Genomic DNA, 18,463 nt, shown 5'->3' on the forward strand with positions numbered 1-18,463 from the left:
CAGTGCAACACAATAACACAGATACAATAGTACAAGTAAATAAAATAGAATATAATAGAAACAGAATATGATAGAAACTGTGCAGAATAGTCTATATACAGTAATTGGAATATTGATATATGTGAGTTGCAAACAGATGAATGCTATGTTCTTTCAAAAGTGCAGATGTGTAACAGTCGTATGGCCTGTGGGATGAAACTGTCCCTGAGTCTGGTGGTTTTAGTGAACCAACGATAAAAAAGAACGGCTCTCACCAAGTACGACTCGGTTCCCTTCGTTCGCACCAAAGAGCCGTTCAAAATAATTGGATCGTTCTCGAACGTAACATCACTACCGTCCATGGAGGAGCGATCCGGCCGACAGCCAATTAGAGCCTCCCTCCGCCCTCAGGCTCTCCTCACGTCTACCTTTCTCAGGTTTTAGCCCCAGACGACGTCTCGCTGCCTGCCTCTCTACCGTCTTTATCCCCCCCCCCCAGAGCTTAAGGAGCTCCACAGGGAGTAAGGAGGAGTGAAAGGCCTTCTGTCGCCTCCAGGCCGGATCCCTCGGCTCTACTTTGAGGAGAAGTTAACTGGGAGGAGACACTGGCTCTGATAGTATTGCACATTTACTCAAGTACTGTACTTTTTTAAGTGCTTTACATAAGTTTTGTGCTACTTTATACTTTATTCCTCTACGTTTTGAAGGCAAATGTGGTGGTTTTCCCTCACACTCAATCATTTGAACATACAATATTAACATATAGAAATAAAAGAAAAAAACAAGTGCGAGTGAAATGAGGAATAAGTAAACGCATTGTTCTATGTATTTTGGTTAAGACTGTTAATACCTTAGTATTTGCAATTCAGTATTGTTCTATTTACTTTCTACATATTTATATTATTTAGGCAACTTACTTGACTATTTTATGTCTTACTTTAATGTTAAGTATATTGTATGTTGCCTTGTTGGAATAGCTTGAGACTCAAGATGTTGATAGCCAAAACTGTGCACTCCAAAGTGTAGTAATGGTGCATTTAACAAATAAAGCCTTTACATCTCTGTATTGCTCAGGATGTTTTAACATTAGCAGCATCCCTGTAAAGTGTGTCTGCACATCTTTATAGTAACAGATCGCTTTGTGCTGCTGCTGCTAGCCTCGAACACAACTCACTTATTGTGCAGCTTGAACAGTCCCAGCCACGCTGCATTCATCCGGATCCTCTGACCTATTATTTCCCTGCAATCCACCAAAAGAAAAGCATCTCTCTTCCCAGCTTAACCCCCCCCCCACCAAACCCTGCATGCTCACACCTTCTCCAACCCCATTAATCCCTCTGCCTCCCACTTCTTTATTTCCCTTCAAAGAGACAAGCGCTGCCCGTGACATCAGTCACAGGAAGTGAATCTTTAGCGTTGACTAATTTCCATCGATTGCCTCCAGACAGGCTTAGCAGACGAGACCCATTCCCACACAGAGCCGGCTGCTCTCATTTAAGTCTCCCCGCCTGCAGAAAACGCTTCACAATGAACGCAGTCAGCGCTTTTATCTTCTCCCCCACTCCTGCTTATTATCAAATAAATGCGCGGCACAGAGAGATACCCATTGACAGGACCGTGCATAATGACTCCTGGCTGTGTGAAATGGATTAATAAATAATGGTTCAGCAAGGGGGAGAAAACGGATTTGCAGAATCCCGCTACTTCTGTACAAGGCGATGTACAACGATCCCGTTAACACTCAGCGTGATGGTGTCTGAAAGCGTTAGGCCTAGATCTAGAGATCAAAAGCAGGTCACGCATTGAAGCCCTCAGAATGATATAGTTGATCAAGGTTTTGGGTCCTCTCCATGGATGTATAAAGAGAACTGGATAAAGCGTTGGAGGCACGGTCCGTTTATTTCCATGAGTTGCTTAATGGCGCATGAAGCCAAAATAGCCTGACTCTCACCAACAAAAATACCCTGATCTTGCACGTTTTTCTTAAATCTCCAGCTCGCCCTGTCTCGTCTGGTCTCAGCTCAGTCAAATTAATATAGAGTTTGAAATAACTGAATTTGGCTTTTGGGGTATTTCACAACTTGTAGACCCTAATCATTTGAAAAGGTGCGTTTAAAGTGTTTGTGCCGGGTAGATTTCCCTCCAAAAAAAGTATGTGAAAGTAATTTACAGATCTCTTTTCTAATGTAACTCAATGGGAACACCAACAGTGACAATTGGACAGTTTCATAATCGTAAATGTCATCAAGCTTCGGTCCCACTTTTTAGTGTCCCCTGGTTTCCGCTGTGTTTTGAGCTTCTTGCAGAGTTTTGTATTTCGCAGCTCTTTTGGAAAACGTGTTGCCAAGCTTTCTACAAAAAAAAGTGTTTTGCAGCACGTTTGCACCTGTCGGCCACCATAGTTATCAGTTGTGTTGACTATGGAGAGCGGGACATAGTCCGATTTCTGGGCCCCAATGTTACTCCATCCTAACAGCGCCCCTGGTGCCGGAACACATCCAGAGAATTTGAAACGCAAACCTTGAATGTGCCGTGCAATGCGTCATAAATTAGAGGTGGGCTCCTTAATATGTGGAGCAGAAAGAGCTGTAAAACCGACTACATGATGTTCTCTAGGATCCCCTCTGAGAGATGCTCTCCGCTGAGCACAGAGAGGTAAAAGCAGCCTATAAAAGTGTCCGGGAGCAGAACTCAAAGCTGCAGCAGAAGGTAAATCAGTTTCCTTTCTGCTTCTGCTTTCACGCTCTCATGAGTATATCCTGCATGTGCAAACTCCATCGAAACAAGCGCACTCTCCCGACACCAGAGGCCTGCTTCTTGTTTTTTAACAAAGCGTCCTCACCCATCCCCTGTCAGTGACATATTGCTTCATTAACGCTCGCGGCTGTGTGTATATTGACAGCTTTTTTTCAATATGGCACAGAGTAAAAGTGCTCCTGCCGCCTGCTCTGCACCAAAGGGGCTTAGACAGACTATAACAACCCAAAGTGAGTGTATGTGTGTGTGTGTGTGAGTGGAGTGTGTCACTGTACCAGAGTAATAAATCCGTCTGAGACTCGGGTGAAAAGGTCTCAATCTCTTTAGCGCTGGATTAAGAAGCAGCTTGATCAAGGCGTCTTAAGTGCTTCATTTTGGAATCAGGATCGATGGCCGCTAAGAAGAATTGAGCTCGCAGCTTCGGCAGGGAAAGCTGATTGAATAGAGGCTAATGACTTCTGAGAATCCCCTCACACCGGAGGAATGGATCATACTGTAGGCCCTTATTTTTAATTAGTGGGGTAACAAAACTAAAAGATACCACCATGAAACTTCCCAAACTGATTACTAACATTAAGGGAGTTGTGTTTTGTATTACACAATTGTGGAAAGCGTATGTTTGGATGTAGAAAATTAGGCATTTCTGTCCAAATATGTGCCAGTTTGCTTACATTTCAAGAATAAAGCCAGGTTCCAAATTATTTTTTGGTTTGTTGACATATTAGAGTTTTTAGAAAATATTATGTATATCTCTTTTTAACACTCCAAACATTCGAAGATACTGTCAAATGGCATGTTTTTAGTGATAAACTGTTCTATAATCAGGCTGTGATTAATGTGTGAACAAAGCCTTCTGTAAAAACCATCAGAATACGGATTTATGGAGATTTCCGGCTAAAGAGAATGAGAAAAAACGATAAGCGTTAAATATATGTAATTAAAATAATATCAAATAATTTATAATAATATATATTAGCTTGAAACTTCCCTAGTTCATGTTTTACACCAAGACAATTATTTTTATATAATTTAAATATGCAAATATGGCAAGGTAATGCTAACTTTTGGTGAAACTAGGAACAATCTAAAGATGTAATGTTAGTCAAAATAACACTTTAATTGTGTATTTCAGATGTTTTCTTTCCACTAGTCTGAAAGAAAACATGTTATATGCCAAACAGCCCAAACTCAGTTAACGGTGTAAAAACAATGTTTTTATCTCACGTCAAATAACAAAGAGACGGATATTCCATCTCCTTTGTCACAGCGAACAGACACAGTCAAAAGGACCTTGTTTAAGCGAGTGCTAACACTCTGGTGAAAAACATGTTTTTTAACCAGAGTGCCGTGGACAGTAAACATAACGGCAGCGCTGTGACGTAGCGCGGCTCAATCCGTACGTATTTTTGAACACCCGTGAAAACCTGTGCTTGTTTTTCTTGGCTACCAATAAATGCCCGACCAATTACATCCACCGACGCTCGATCGCCGTGATCCCACCAATCCCCTCCCTGTCTCTGTGGTTTCAGGGCGAAACCCAGTTGAGGAGTGCCCAGAATTAACCGGGATTAGCTTGGATTGTCAGGGATTACTCGGGCTGGAGAGGGATTAAGTAGGCTATGATTGCCAGTTTGGGGTGGGGGTTTTAGGGACAGGGGGGCAGATGTGTGTGTGTGAGTACATCAAGATGAACATGTGTCAAGTTGAGTAGATACGACAAGGTTTGTTATCATGTGTGTACAATGATGAAAATGTTTTTTTTAGATTATAATCAATTTTATGGTTTTAGAGTGGTTAGCATCTCCCTGGTTCCCTCCAAAACAAGCTAATGGGTTTTTTCCATTGGAGATCAAATCATAAACGTTTTCATATTTACACATTTTGTTCTGATGGATAATCTCCACCTATTAACACCACTTTATGATTGTTGAAGTAAAAAACTAGCGTTAGGCTATAAAGGCAATACAGCACGGTCACATGACTTCACGTCAACACCGCTAAACTAAAGGGAGCTAATATTGTGCTTTAAAGGAACTACAGCACGGTCACATGACTTCACGTCAACACCGCTAAGCTAAAGGTGGCTAATATTGGGCTTTAAAGGAACTACAGCACGGTCACATGACTTCACGTCAACACCGCTAAGCTAAAGGTGGCTAATATTGGGCTTTAAAGGAACTACAGCACGGTCACATGACTTCACGTCAACACCGCTAAGCTAAAGGTGGCTAATATTGGGCTTTAAAGGAACTACAGCACGGTCACATGACTTCACGTCAACACCGCTAAGCTAAAGGTGGCTAATATTGGGCTATAAAGGCAATACAGCATGGTCACATGACTTCACGTCACCACCGCTAAGCTAAAGGTGGCTAATATTGGGCTTTAAAGACAATACAGCACGGTCACATGACTTCACGTCACCACCGCTAAGCTAAAGGCGGCTAATGTTGGGTGTGATGACGTTTAGTTGTCTCATTTATGCACTAATCAGTATAAAATATGGCATATGAAAAGTAAAAGTGAACACAGTATGGACAGCATTAATAAGTAAAACACAATGAACAGTCTTATTAATATAAATATACCATAAAGTCTGTAGAAATAAGGACAGTAAAATACAGACACTATGAACAGTACAAATATTAAAGACATTAGGCATTAGGTATTAGAAATACAGTACAATATAGACACTATAGACGGTAGGATAAATATGAATAAAATATAGAGATAATAACAATATAGACAGTATAATAAAGACAGTAGTATACATATTTAATACACTATAGAGATATAAATCCTAAAATAAATACAGAAGTGTAAACATTTAAAATGATATGTAAGTAGTAACAAATAGACACTATAAAGGTGGTAGAGATATATCAGTTAGACACTATAGACGGTAATATAAATATGAATACACCATATGGACACTTTGTATAAATAATATGAAAACATATGAGTATACCACAGAAGATATGGACTAAGTACAGATAAAATGATTGTGTACAGTCTGAAAATTGCTGTGGAAACAATCTTTTCCTCTATATTGTGACAAGGTCCGGTACATAGAAATATATTGAGACATTAGCTGTTGTGTAGATATTAAAATAGGAGGCTTTTCTGCGCTCAGACACTGATCCCTGCTGAGAAACAGAAAGGAAAACATCACTCTCGTTGCCATGCGACACAAACTGGATAATTTGCAATAGATGCAATTAGCCTTAGCTAGCTGACCTGGGCTGAAAAAAAAAAGGACAAGGGGGGTTTAAAATAATAATAATAATAATAATTGTGAAAATTAGCCACTGCTGTTGTGTGAGGACAGGGGTCGGCAACCCACGGCTCTCAACCCTCTACTCTGGCTTAGACAAAAATAAGAAGGAAATAAAATAATAATATTTGTAGGACTATTTATATGTTGTTCGTATCTTGTATTTTGAGGTGATACTGTGACACATAACATTTTTTAAAAACGGTTTTAATTAGGTCAACTAAAATATGCGTCACATCCTGCTACGGTCCCGCGCCAGCGCCTTTTCTTACAGGCGAATAACCTGACCCCCGGCTCGATGAGCGAACTATGGATACATCAAAGAAAATAAAAGTATCGGAGGAACACAGAGGGTTTAATTCTGCGTGGACAGAGTTATCTGCTTTCACAGCAAACGATGCTGGTTCACCGGTATGTTTGATATGTGGAGAGAAGTTGTCAAAGGTGCTGCAGCCTTTACGTATCGAGGAGAAACACGGAAGAGGAAGACAGCTGGCGATCTTCAGTCGTAATTCAAACTCAACTCTTTTTAGGGTGCAGCTATGTTTTATTTATTTCAAAGTGGGCCCATTTTAATTATATTCTTTTTCTTCAAATGAGTAGAGGAAGTGCTGTGTTGATTTATTAGTAGGCCTCCGTATTTTTTTTAATTCTCCTTATAAGAGTTATTTGTTTATTATGAGAGGTTTCTATAATGTAATACATAATAAATGCAATGATGTCTATGATGTAACAATATACAACTTTATAAGCTATCAAGCTATCAAATATGTTTTTCGGCTCCAGACAAAATAAATTGGTGGAAAAGGGGGCAAAATGGCTCTTTTGGTCAAAAAAGTTGCTTGTCCTTGTGTTAGGAGGATGTGGGCAGAGGCTGCAGAGAGCTCACCGTTTGAGATCATTTAGAAAGCTGCTTGATAGAAACAGAAAGTCACAGTGAAATATAATCTGCACTAAGAGAGGGAGATTAACCTCTCAGTCTCACCCAGTTTTAACACAATTTAAAATGAATTTCTTAAAGATAAATACCATTTAAACACATATGTTCTGTCCACCTGTGGTTTGTTCAGTTTGGGATGTCAAGAGGAGTTGGATGTTAAACAACAGTATTGATATATAAAATAAGATACAAAACAACAAAACAAAACAAGGCATATAAGCGCATAAGTAGAATTAAAGAGTAGAAATAAACAAAACTAGAATTTAAATATCTCAAAATAGAATTAAAACAGCATTAAAAAGAAATATACAGTAGACCGTGAAGATAAAAAAAAATCTATAAACGTTGACAATAACACACTATTGAAAGGGTTTAGACACAATATAAAGCAGGATATTATTTACATTAAGAGTGAGGGAATGGAATATTAAATTAAATATGAATGCAAAATGTACAGTTTGTCCAAAAAGAAGCTATGGAGCAGAAAGATATGTGAATACCTATGTTCCTTATTTTGTTGAATCATTAACAGTTGATATGACATGGATTTAAGGTCTACTTACTTTTATTTTGTTGTATTAAATTAAGTTAAGCAGTATGTGTGAGACAACTCTCCTGATAAGTAATACAAACATTATGTGTAAAAGCGGGGTAAGACTCAGAGAATGGGGCGGAGCCTGCGAGCTAGTTCAGGCGTCAACTCGAGCACTTATGCTGCATTCATACATAACGCCTCTTGCCACTCTACCACCAACCAAACAGAGTCTCCTGAATACGCCGCTCTATTGAACCTGCCAGATCTCTCTGCTTTGCTGCAGCTACTTCCACGTCGCTGCTGCTCGCCTGCCCCACCACCACCCCAGCTTCCACCTGTAGGCTCGGGGGGCTAGTTATTTAATCATCACTCATCGTGCTATGTATATCTGTGGAAACACGTGAGTTGTCTGACTGAAATACAGTTCAGTCAGACAACTCACGTGTTTCTTAATATGTTTATTAGAAGCAGCATATAGTTTGAGTTTGGCGACTATAGGCTCGGGCCTCATCACTCCACAGATATACATAGCACGATGAGTGATGATTAAATAACTAACCCCCCGAGCCTAACCGGGGTGGAAGTTGGGGTGGTGGGGGGGCAGGCGAGCAGCAGCAACATGAAACACAGCAGCAGGAACATGAACGCAGCACAAGTGGACACAGCAGCCGCAGCATAGCGAGGCAGAGGCAGGAAGACCTGGCAGCTTAAATAGAGCGGCATGTTTAGGAGAATGTGTTTGGTTGGTTGTAAGAGGGACGAAGGGCGTCACGTGTGAGTGTATCATTGGTGCTCGAGTTGACTGCCTGAACTAGCTCGCAGGCTTCGCCCCATTTAATGCTATGATTTGAGTGGCATTATATAATATTGTGAGACATTGATTCAGGATGGAAAGTCAGGATGGAAAGTCAGGATGTCCGGCCTTCACTGCTTGGATTTTGATGTATTTCAACTGCAGCTCTATAGGTTATTGTCGGTGCACAAAAGTGTTCCCACTCTTTGGCGGCCTCATTTTCCGCCTTTAGAAGCGAACATTTGGCATTAAAGTCAAGTATTTGATAGATGATTGCTTGTTAGAAAAATGGGACATTCTTGTGAGTTTGGTGTTGAATGTGTGTGTTTGGTGTTGCTTTTGCATTTTGTCAATTGGCAAAAAGGGCCAGTGGCAATTCGAGTGGCCTTGGACGAAAATATGTATTACTTTAAAGGTCACCTATTATACAAAATCCACTTGTTCATGTCTTTTATACATAAACATGTGTCCCCTCTGGGTAAAGAGATTCTGAAAGTTTCAAGAAAAAATATTTGCTCACTTTTTGTCCTGCATCTCCTCCTAGAGCACCATTATGTGCTTTCTAACCAAATGTCTCTCAGAGGGGCGTGGGGAGGGGCTCCTTATTTTCATCTAAAGTAACAGACAGAGAATCAGCACTTTGGAAACAGGGCTGAAACAGAGGGGATTATGGGTAATGCTGCAATGATCTGTTTGGTGTTTCAGCCAATCAGAGACATGTTCTGTATATTTCTGAGACCTGTAATATATTGATGAAAAATAGTATAATAGGGGACCTTTGAAACAGGTTAACGCTCCAGTTGTTCATTGTTGTTGAAGACACCATTGCTCTAATCAGAGTGTTGTCGAGATCTTGTATGACTTTTTTGTGACTTGCAAAACAGTGACTTTATACTTTGCTATCAAGCATGCTGTCATGAATTGTCGCCCGGTCTGCCATATATTTTCCAAAAGGGTAAAAGTGTGGGAACTCTGTGTTCGGACGGATCGGGCCATTAGCTAACGGGCGGACTGCCTCTCCCCCGACTCGGTGAAAGCAGCCAAGTGTCAGGGTCAAACTCAGTCGCTGTGAATGTAGAACACACAGGAGCTGGACACTCCCTGTAGAGGAGGAGGAGGTCGAGAGGACGGATTCACTCACCGCTCTCTCTCTGCAACACTCGCCTGAGCTTCAGAAACACTCGCTCTGACAACTTCATATATAAATACTACTACTACTCCAAACTAGAAACTAATCTGGAGTCCAGAGGTGGGAAGTAGTGGAGTACAAATACTTTGTGACTGTACTTAAGTACATTTTTCTGGTATCAGTACTTTACTCCACTACTTATTTTCTGACGACTTTCTACTTCTTACATGTTGAACACAAATACCTGTACTTTCTACTTCTAACATGTTGAACACAAATACCTGTACTTTCTACTTCTTACATGTTGAACCCAAATACCTGTACTTTCTACTTCTTACATTTTGAACACAAATACCTGTACTTCCTACTTCTTACATGTTGAACACAAATACCTGTACTTTCTACTTCTAACATGTTGAACACAAATACCTGTACTTTCTACTTCTAAACAGGTTTGAACACAAATACTGTAACTTTCTACTTCTAACATGTTGAACACAAATACCTTGTACTTTCTACTTCTTACATGTTGAACCAAATACCTGTACTTTATACTTCTACATGTTGAACACAAATACCTGTACTTTCTTCTTACATGTTGAACACAAATACCTGTACTTTCTACTTCTAACATGTTGAACACAAATACCTGTACTTTCTACTTCTTACATGTTGAACTCAAATACCTGTACTTTCTACTTCTAACATGTTGAACACAAATACTTGTACTTTCTACTTCTAACATGTTGAACACAAATACCTGTACTTTCTACTTCTTACATGTTGAACACAAATACTTGTACTTTCTACTTCTAACATGTTGAACACAAATACCTGTACTTTCTACTTCTAACATGTTGAACACAAATACTTGTACTTTCTACTTCTACATGTTGAACACAAATACCTGTACTTTCTACTTCACATGTTGAACACAAATACCTGTACTTTCTACTTCACATGTTGAACACAAATACCTGTACTTTCTACTTCTTACATGTTGAACACAAATACCTGTACTTTCTACTTCTACATGTTGAACAAATACCTGTACTTTACTTCTACATGTTGAACACAAATACCTGTACTTTCTACTCTTAACATTGTTGAACACAATACCTGTACTTTCTACTTCTTACATGTTGAACACAAATACCTGTACTTTCTACTTCTTACATGTTGAACAAATACCTGTACTTTCTACTTCTTACATGTTGAACACAAATACCTGTACTTTCTACTTCTACATGTTGAACACAAATACCTGTACTTTTACTTCTTACATGTTGAACACAAATACCTGTACTTTCTACTTCTCTACATGTTGAACAAATACCTGTACTTTCTACTTCTCACATGTTGAACACAAATACCTGTACTTTCTACTTCTTACATTTGAACACAAATACCTGTACTTTCTACTTCTTACATGTTGAACACAAATACCTGTACTTTCTACTTCTTACATGTTGAACACAAATACCTGTACTTTCTACTTCTATCTTACATTTGAACACAAATACCTGTACTTTCTACTTCTACATGTTGAACCACAAATACCTGTACTTTCTACTTCACATGTTGAACACAATACCTGTACTTTCTACTTCTACATGTTGAACACAAATACCTGTACTTTATACTTCTACATGTTGAACACAAATACCTGTACTTTATACTTCTTACATGTTGAACTCAAATACCTGTACTTTCTACTTCTTACATTGAACACAAATACCTGTACTTTCTACTTCTAACATGTTGAACACAAATACCTGTACTTTCTACTTCTTACATGTTGAACACAAATACCTGTACTTTCTACTTCTTACATTTGAACACAAATACCTGTACTTTCTACTTCTTACATGTTGAACACAAATACCTGTACTTTCTACTTCTTACATTTTGAACAAATACCTGTACTTTCTACTTCTTACATGTTGAACACAAATACCTGTACTTCTACTTCTTACATGTTGAACTCAAATACCTGTACTTTCTACTTCTCACATGTTGAACCACAAATACCTGTACTTTCTACTTCTTACATGTTGAACACAAATACCTGTACTTTCACTTCTTACATTTCAGCACAAATACCTGTACTTTCTACTTCTTACATGTTGAACTCAAATACCTGTACTTTCTACTTCTTACATGTTGAACTCAAATACCTGTACTTTCTACTTCTTACATGTTGAACACAAATACCTGTACTTTCTACTTCTACATTTGAACACAAATACCTGTACTTTCTACTTCTTACATTGAACACAAATACCTGTACTTTCTACTTCTACATGTTGAACACAAATACCTGTACTTTATTTCTTACATGTGAACACAAATACCTGTACTTTCTACTTCTTACATGTTGAACACAAATACCTGTACTTTCTACTTCTTACATGTTGAACACAAATACCAGTACTTTCTACTTCTTACATGTTGAACACAAATACCTGTACTTTCTACTTCTTACATGTTGAACACAAATACCTGTACTTTCTACTTCTTACATGTTGAACTCAAATACCTGTACTTTCTGCTTCTTACATGTTGAACTCAAATACCTGTACTTTATACTTCTTACATGTTGAACACAAATACCTGTACTTTCTACTTCTTACATGTTGAACACAAATACCTGTACTTTCTACTTCTCACATGTTGAACTCAAATACCTGTACTTTCTACTTCTTACATGTTGAACACAAATACCAGTACTTTCTACTTCTTACATGTTGAACACAAATACCTGTACTTTCTACTTCTTACATGTTGAACTCAAATACCTGTACTTTCTACTTCTTACATGTTGAACACAAATACCTGTACTTTCTACTTCTCTCATTTTCCAAACAGCTGGTTCCTTTAGTCTGAATGTGTGTTTGGTGCGTGATCATTATTCTTTAGAGTCATTGCGTGCCTATTGATTTGAACACGATCCGTGTATCCATCATTTCCTGGTCTTCTCTAAAGAAGAGGGACCAATGGAAACGTTGTCATGTTGCCGTTGTTCAGCATGGAAACATTCATTAGCTAACAATGACATTATTGTTCTATTAATATAAAGGGAGGTCAGGTACTCTTTAAAACAGAGCTAGTTATGGGAACTTTTTACTGAAGTACATTTCAAAGCCTCTTTACTTTGACTTGAGTAAAGAAGTTTAGTCAGTACTTCTACTTTACCAGAGTATTTTTAAACACGAGTATCTGTACTTCTACTTGAGTAAAGGATGTGTGTACTTTTGCCATCTCTGCTGGAGACTGATCTGGAGTCTGTGGTTTTCGGTGCAAATCAGCGACAGATTCTTGGAGACTTTCCGTTGCACGTGATGCTCCAATCCTGCACTAGCCAGGTGAATAAACTGGACTCATTGAAGACATAATCAAGAAAGGCCTAAATAACAGCGCTGTTTCCCAACAACTCAACTGCTCTCTCATTTTGCCGGGAACTTATATTTATAATTTTTGTGAATTGCAAGAAAACAAGACAGAAAGGCAACATAACTGCTTTGTTATGTTCAGTTAAAGGGTGATGCTTTGGCTTAAAATAGATCCGTTTCTTAAGTTTTTGGAGTTTTGAAGAAGGTGAGTTTTAACGATTATATGCCAACTTTTTGGATTCATGTAGGATTTGAATCCTCGTCTCATGGGTACAAGTCACGTTTTAGTTTGACTCATTCATCCATCCTCAACCCATTCAAACAAAGACCTTTGATTAAAAACAAAAACGTACCAGTGAACCTCTAAAACAAACGTTATCTGGGACGAAACACATTTCCCTTGAAAGGTAATTCACAGCGCAGTTTCATTGTCGGAAAACGTCATTTTTAGGTGTGCGCAATATAAGAACAAACATGTCAGTTTAATCTCAACAAACACTGAAGACAATGCAGATAGATGCCACGTATAGAGCTGTACGATGCATCAGCAGGTGAAAGAAAAGCTACTGTGGCTCTGGTAGTTGTATAAAAAGCACTCTCTCTCTCTCACACACACACACACACACACACACACACACACACACACACCCTGCTAATCACAGCTTGGTGCAGGTAGTGAGACGTTGGGACTGCTGGTGATTGAGTTTCCCTGGTGGATTGGAAACAGGAATCTGACAGTCTCAGATAAAAGGCTGTTTGGAGTTGCCTGCAGCATCAAACAGCATCACCCCCCCCCCCCCCCCCCCCCCCCCCCCCCCCCCCCCCTGAATCACTTCTCCCCCTATTTTTGGTTTACTCTGTTTCCATGGCTACATCACGTTGGTTAGAAACCTGTCATGGCGCCGCGCTCAGATCACCTGACGCGGGTCATCGCCTCTTTCACATCGTCATCGTTCAATTTGGGCTTTGATAGAAGTCTGGAGAAGTGAGATCGGAGCATTTTGACACAAATGGTGGAAGAAATGTTCTTTTTTTTGGAGAGGACCCCCTCCCCCTTATAAAGAGCAACATAAATACATCCCTCATATCCAATTTCTGTAAAGCGAGTCTAGTCAAAGCAGCGTGATTTGAGTGGACAATGGGACGAAATTACCCGTTAGGAGTCGTGCTGAGGGGATGGGAGTGTGTGTGTGCGCGTGTGTGTGTGTGCGGGGGGTGGGGGTTTATACGTGAATGAGAACAGCGGGCAGGAGACTGATTTGGAGAAGCCACTTAAAGCTGAATTCCCCCTGTAAACATTTTGCGTGGAAACATATTACCTGCTGTTGTGGACGCTGTGATTTTCACAATACGCTGAAACAACAAAGAGCCGTCACCTCTTGTCCAGTTAGCAGCCGAGCATGCTGCCAGAAAATAAGGTGTGTGGGCAGGGGGGTAGGCTACATATGCTGTCTGTATGCATTGCACTGAAGGGTGAAATGTAAACTGGCCCACTATTAAACCCAGATTTGCATCTCCCGCTGTTTGTAGGGATGGGTTTCTTTAGGATTTTAACGGTAGATTTATCTATCCAATGTTTTAACGCTATCTGTTCATTTTGTAATTTTTTAAGGGAAAAACAAAACTAATTTGGGACAAAATTAAGATTGCTTTATTTAATGTAAAATAAACGATTATTGACAGCAAAAGAAACACATCTGACTTGGTAATGTAATCGATATGGGACATCGGAGCAGTTTCATTTCTCTGAATATGAAGCACTTTCGCCAGATGTTTGGACAGTTTGCTCGTGTTTCTGCCCTTACACAAAAACACTTATTGCACTTATGGCAACAAGCATTGTCCACATCGAGTTTCGAAGTTCAACCACACTTTTGAACGCTTCGTTCTCTGTGTTACTGGCGAGGATCTCTGTTTCTCGCACAGACGAAGAGAGAGATCGTTCTTCTGGATTCGAAGGCGCGAAAATGCATCATAGACAAATTGTGTAATGATATTAAAAATGAGAAAGGAAGTAGGTTCGATAACATGTGTGACATAACATTTATGTGGCAATAATAAATATGAAATAGCTTTTATTTGTATTTCTCCAGTACCAATAACACAACCGATAACGTCGCTATAAATGTTTGCCCCAGGGCCCGTTTGATACCGGGTTTTTGTGCCTATCTCTAGCCGTTTGTTTCTGATATTTGCTCGCCTTTCAGTGAATGAATGAATGAATGAAAGAGGTAGGGTAAGGTTGGAAAACAGCGAGGTGATGAGAGGATGGATGTGCAGGAGAGAGGGAGGGAATGAGCAATGTCGTGATCAAGAGACGCCGGAACTCAGAGAGGGAGATGAATGGGGCTGAGAGCAGGAAAATTGGACAGGAGGCGGGGAGTGAATGAAGATAGAGAATGGCTCCAGATATCAGGAGACAGAGATTGTGAGCTATGTGCAGGTAATAAACAAGGCAGAAATAGATAGATATCTCCAGAGAGGGGAAAGGAAAAGTGTGTGATTGTGCCGCATGGGGAAGAGGGTGAGGGATATAAGGGGATGTTTGTCAGCTCATAGAGGCTTACTGTGAACCCAGAAATGTTGAGTGACCCAATGTTTATGTTAGGAATGTATGGGTCCCCAGCACATAGAAACTGTCCATTTCTGACATTTTCAGGATCAGAAATGGCAGTTTTAACCAGAAATTAACCATATGTGTACTCTGTGGGCTGATTTTGATACATTTTGGGTCGATTTTGTAGTTTTAGGGGACTCTGGATCATTTGGATTGGACATATTTCTTATCTATTTTAAATAAATTGTCCCCAGTAGAAGTAATACTTTTGTTCTTGTCCTCTCTATATCCAATGGTCGCAACATTAGTCAAAATCCGCCCGAAATGGATTCAGCTTCCTCAATAACCCTCCAAAACAGTCCAAATCGGCCAAGCCATTTTGTAGCTATTGTCTGCATAAGCTTAATCACGCTAATTAACACAATTTATGCTAATTGTGCAATTTGCCAAACATATGCAAGTTGGCCTCCGGCAGGTTCTATGTGCTAAGGACCCGTACTATATATTTCTATCATAAAAATGTGGGGTACTCATTTCCAGGTGCACAATCTGGCAACTAGACTATAGAGGTTTGATTCTCCTAAAAGATCTGAAAAAGGCGAAAAGAGAAGGCGGAAAAAGCTGGAGAGAGTGTGAATAATGACATGAGCAGAGGAGATTTGGACGAACATGCTGTACTGAGTCTAACTTGGCCGACTGAGATGATGTGTATCTAAGCTCTCCTTTAGGCAGGCTTAGATCTCATCAACTCACTCCAGGTTGGCAGCGGCTTCAAATGCTTCTGGATTAACCAAACAGCCGTCACTCAGACACTCAAACAGGGGTCTGGAGAGGCTTATCCAATACTCAACCCCCCCATATTCTCCATTCTGCACACCCACCCACAACCAGAGGTGGATGAAGTACTCCAATACAGCCATTCTACAGTCCAAAAATACTCTGTTTCAAGTGAAAGTCCTGCATTCAAAATCGCACTTGAGAAAAAGTATTTACATTAAAAAATACTTTAAGTACCAAAAGGAAAAGTATGCTATGCAAAATGATTATCACTTCACTGTTGGACTTGTTAAAGGTGGGGTTTATTGAATTCATGTATACAGTACTAGGTAGTTTAACCTATACTATCATAATATTAACTATGGAGAGTATGGAGAATAAAATAATTTTAAAAATAAGTATAAAATTCAGTTTAAAGCCACATTTAAAAGGTGGGGCTTGAGTTTGCTCTGAATGGCATCAATTACTCTCCCTCGATCTTATTCCAGGTTTTATTTTTTCACTCTGGTGCCTCTCCAGATCTCCCCCCTCCCTCCCTTCCCTCCCCTGGCTGGATCTCAGACTCTCATATTTGGAGGCCCTTCAATCGATACAGGCTGTCTGTGATTGGGTTGATTCATTTCTGTAACCTTGGTGATGGTTTGATGTGGAGGCTGCACCCATGTCCATATTATGACTCAGTGTGGAGAGGCTAGTCGGGGAGGGAGGTATCGATTGGTCCTTGACTCTCCCTCGCCCTATTTGCTCTCCGTCTCCCTCTCTCTCTCTCTCCATCCGTCTTTTCTCTCGCTCACTGTGTGCGGCGCTGAAAGTTTGGCCATCATTTGAAATGACTTCTGAAGAAATGATTATTTAACCCTGAATGTTCCTCGGGTGTTAATGATTATATTTTCTTCCCTTCCGCTTAGTGCTGCAGAAAGCTGTAACAATCTTTTAAAAGTGGATATATGCACCGAAATGTCCATATTCACCCCTTTACTTTCACCCATTTGCTTAAAAACGCCTGTTAAGATATAAGATAGTACTTTATTGATCCCAATTTGGGACATGTTGTGTTGCAGCAGCATAAAAAGACATGGCATTGTACAATACAAATTAAAAGAAATAAACAAGAAAGTAGAAAATACACATGTTGAATTTACAAATTAACAATAACAAAATATAAAGCAAGTTATTATATATACATAAGTATGTGAGCCACCTGAAATTACAAATTGGTGACCATTTATTCAAGATAAACAGTGTTTTAACACAGAATTGTAACCACTTGATCAATTGTGGTGATTTTTGGTATTGGTATTTGACTATGGGGAAGTCAAATCTACACTAAAATTAGGAAACTTGTATTTCTATTGTCTTATTTCTGTGTTTAATAGACCTACAATTGACACAGTGTGACCCCACTGATACTAACCCACCCCACACACACTATGCATTACATTATTGCACATCATGTCAACAACATATTGTTCATTTTTGATTCTGTCAGTTAGTTCATGTTCATCTCTCTGAATATACTTTGCATTTATCTATATATCCCTACCTCACTTCAAATGTATCTTCATTATATAATTATTATATTTTTGACCTTTCCTTACGACTTATTTTCTTATGTTGTTTCTGTTTCCACCATCAGACACCAAAGCAAAAAACTTGAATGTGTAAACGTACCTGGCAATCAACCCGATTCTGATTCTAAAATATTGAATTAAGGTTTGATACTGTCTGAAGACAATTTAACCATTTCTTAGCGAAGAAAAACGCTTCTTACAGGCAACTTGTGGAGCTATAAACTATTCGATATTCATGTTTTGTTGGATCCATCAGACACCAAATACCAATTCCTTGTATGTGTAACCGTACCTCGCAATAAACACAATTCTGATTTGTTCTCTTTGCTTCTCTCGTTTCAGAATTCAATCAGACACAACCTCTCCCTGCACAGTCGCTTCATCCGGGTCCAGAACGAAGGCACGGGGAAGAGTTCGTGGTGGATGCTGAACCCAGAAGGCGGTAAAATGGGGAAAGGACCGAGAAGACGGGCAGCGTCTATCGACAACGGCCCCCGGTTTCTGAAGACGAAGGGCCGCGCGGGCCGTAAGAAGGCCGGCATCGGACGGGGACAAGGTAAAACTACATGCATCACATTAATGTACATCGTGTCAACAATATCTTGTACTTCTCAATTCTGTAAATCTTGCAAATCGCTTTGAACATGTTGCACATTTCTGCTCCACACCTGCAAAGTTCTCCACTTTGAACATAGTATTTGTCATATTTGATTTTACGGTACTCAGTTTTTTAAATATTTATATTTTGGGTAAATATTA

General features: G+C 39.6%; 1 protein-coding gene across 2 annotated transcripts in view; it reads left to right on the top strand.

Moving 5' to 3' along the window:
- Window positions 1-18,463, top strand: part of foxo6b (forkhead box O6 b) — a 56,326-nt gene that overhangs the window by 33,207 nt on the left and 4,656 nt on the right. For both annotated transcript variants that reach the window (XM_034236650.1, XM_034236651.1), the window contains one exon: window positions 18,047-18,260. In XM_034236650.1, coding sequence (XP_034092541.1) covers window positions 18,047-18,260 — 214 coding nt within the window. The remainder of the gene's footprint in view (window positions 1-18,046; window positions 18,261-18,463) is intronic.

This window comes from Gymnodraco acuticeps, unplaced genomic scaffold, assembly GCF_902827175.1.
Source record: "Gymnodraco acuticeps unplaced genomic scaffold, fGymAcu1.1, whole genome shotgun sequence".
In the NCBI taxonomy this organism is placed as follows: domain Eukaryota; kingdom Metazoa; phylum Chordata; class Actinopteri; order Perciformes; family Bathydraconidae; genus Gymnodraco; species Gymnodraco acuticeps.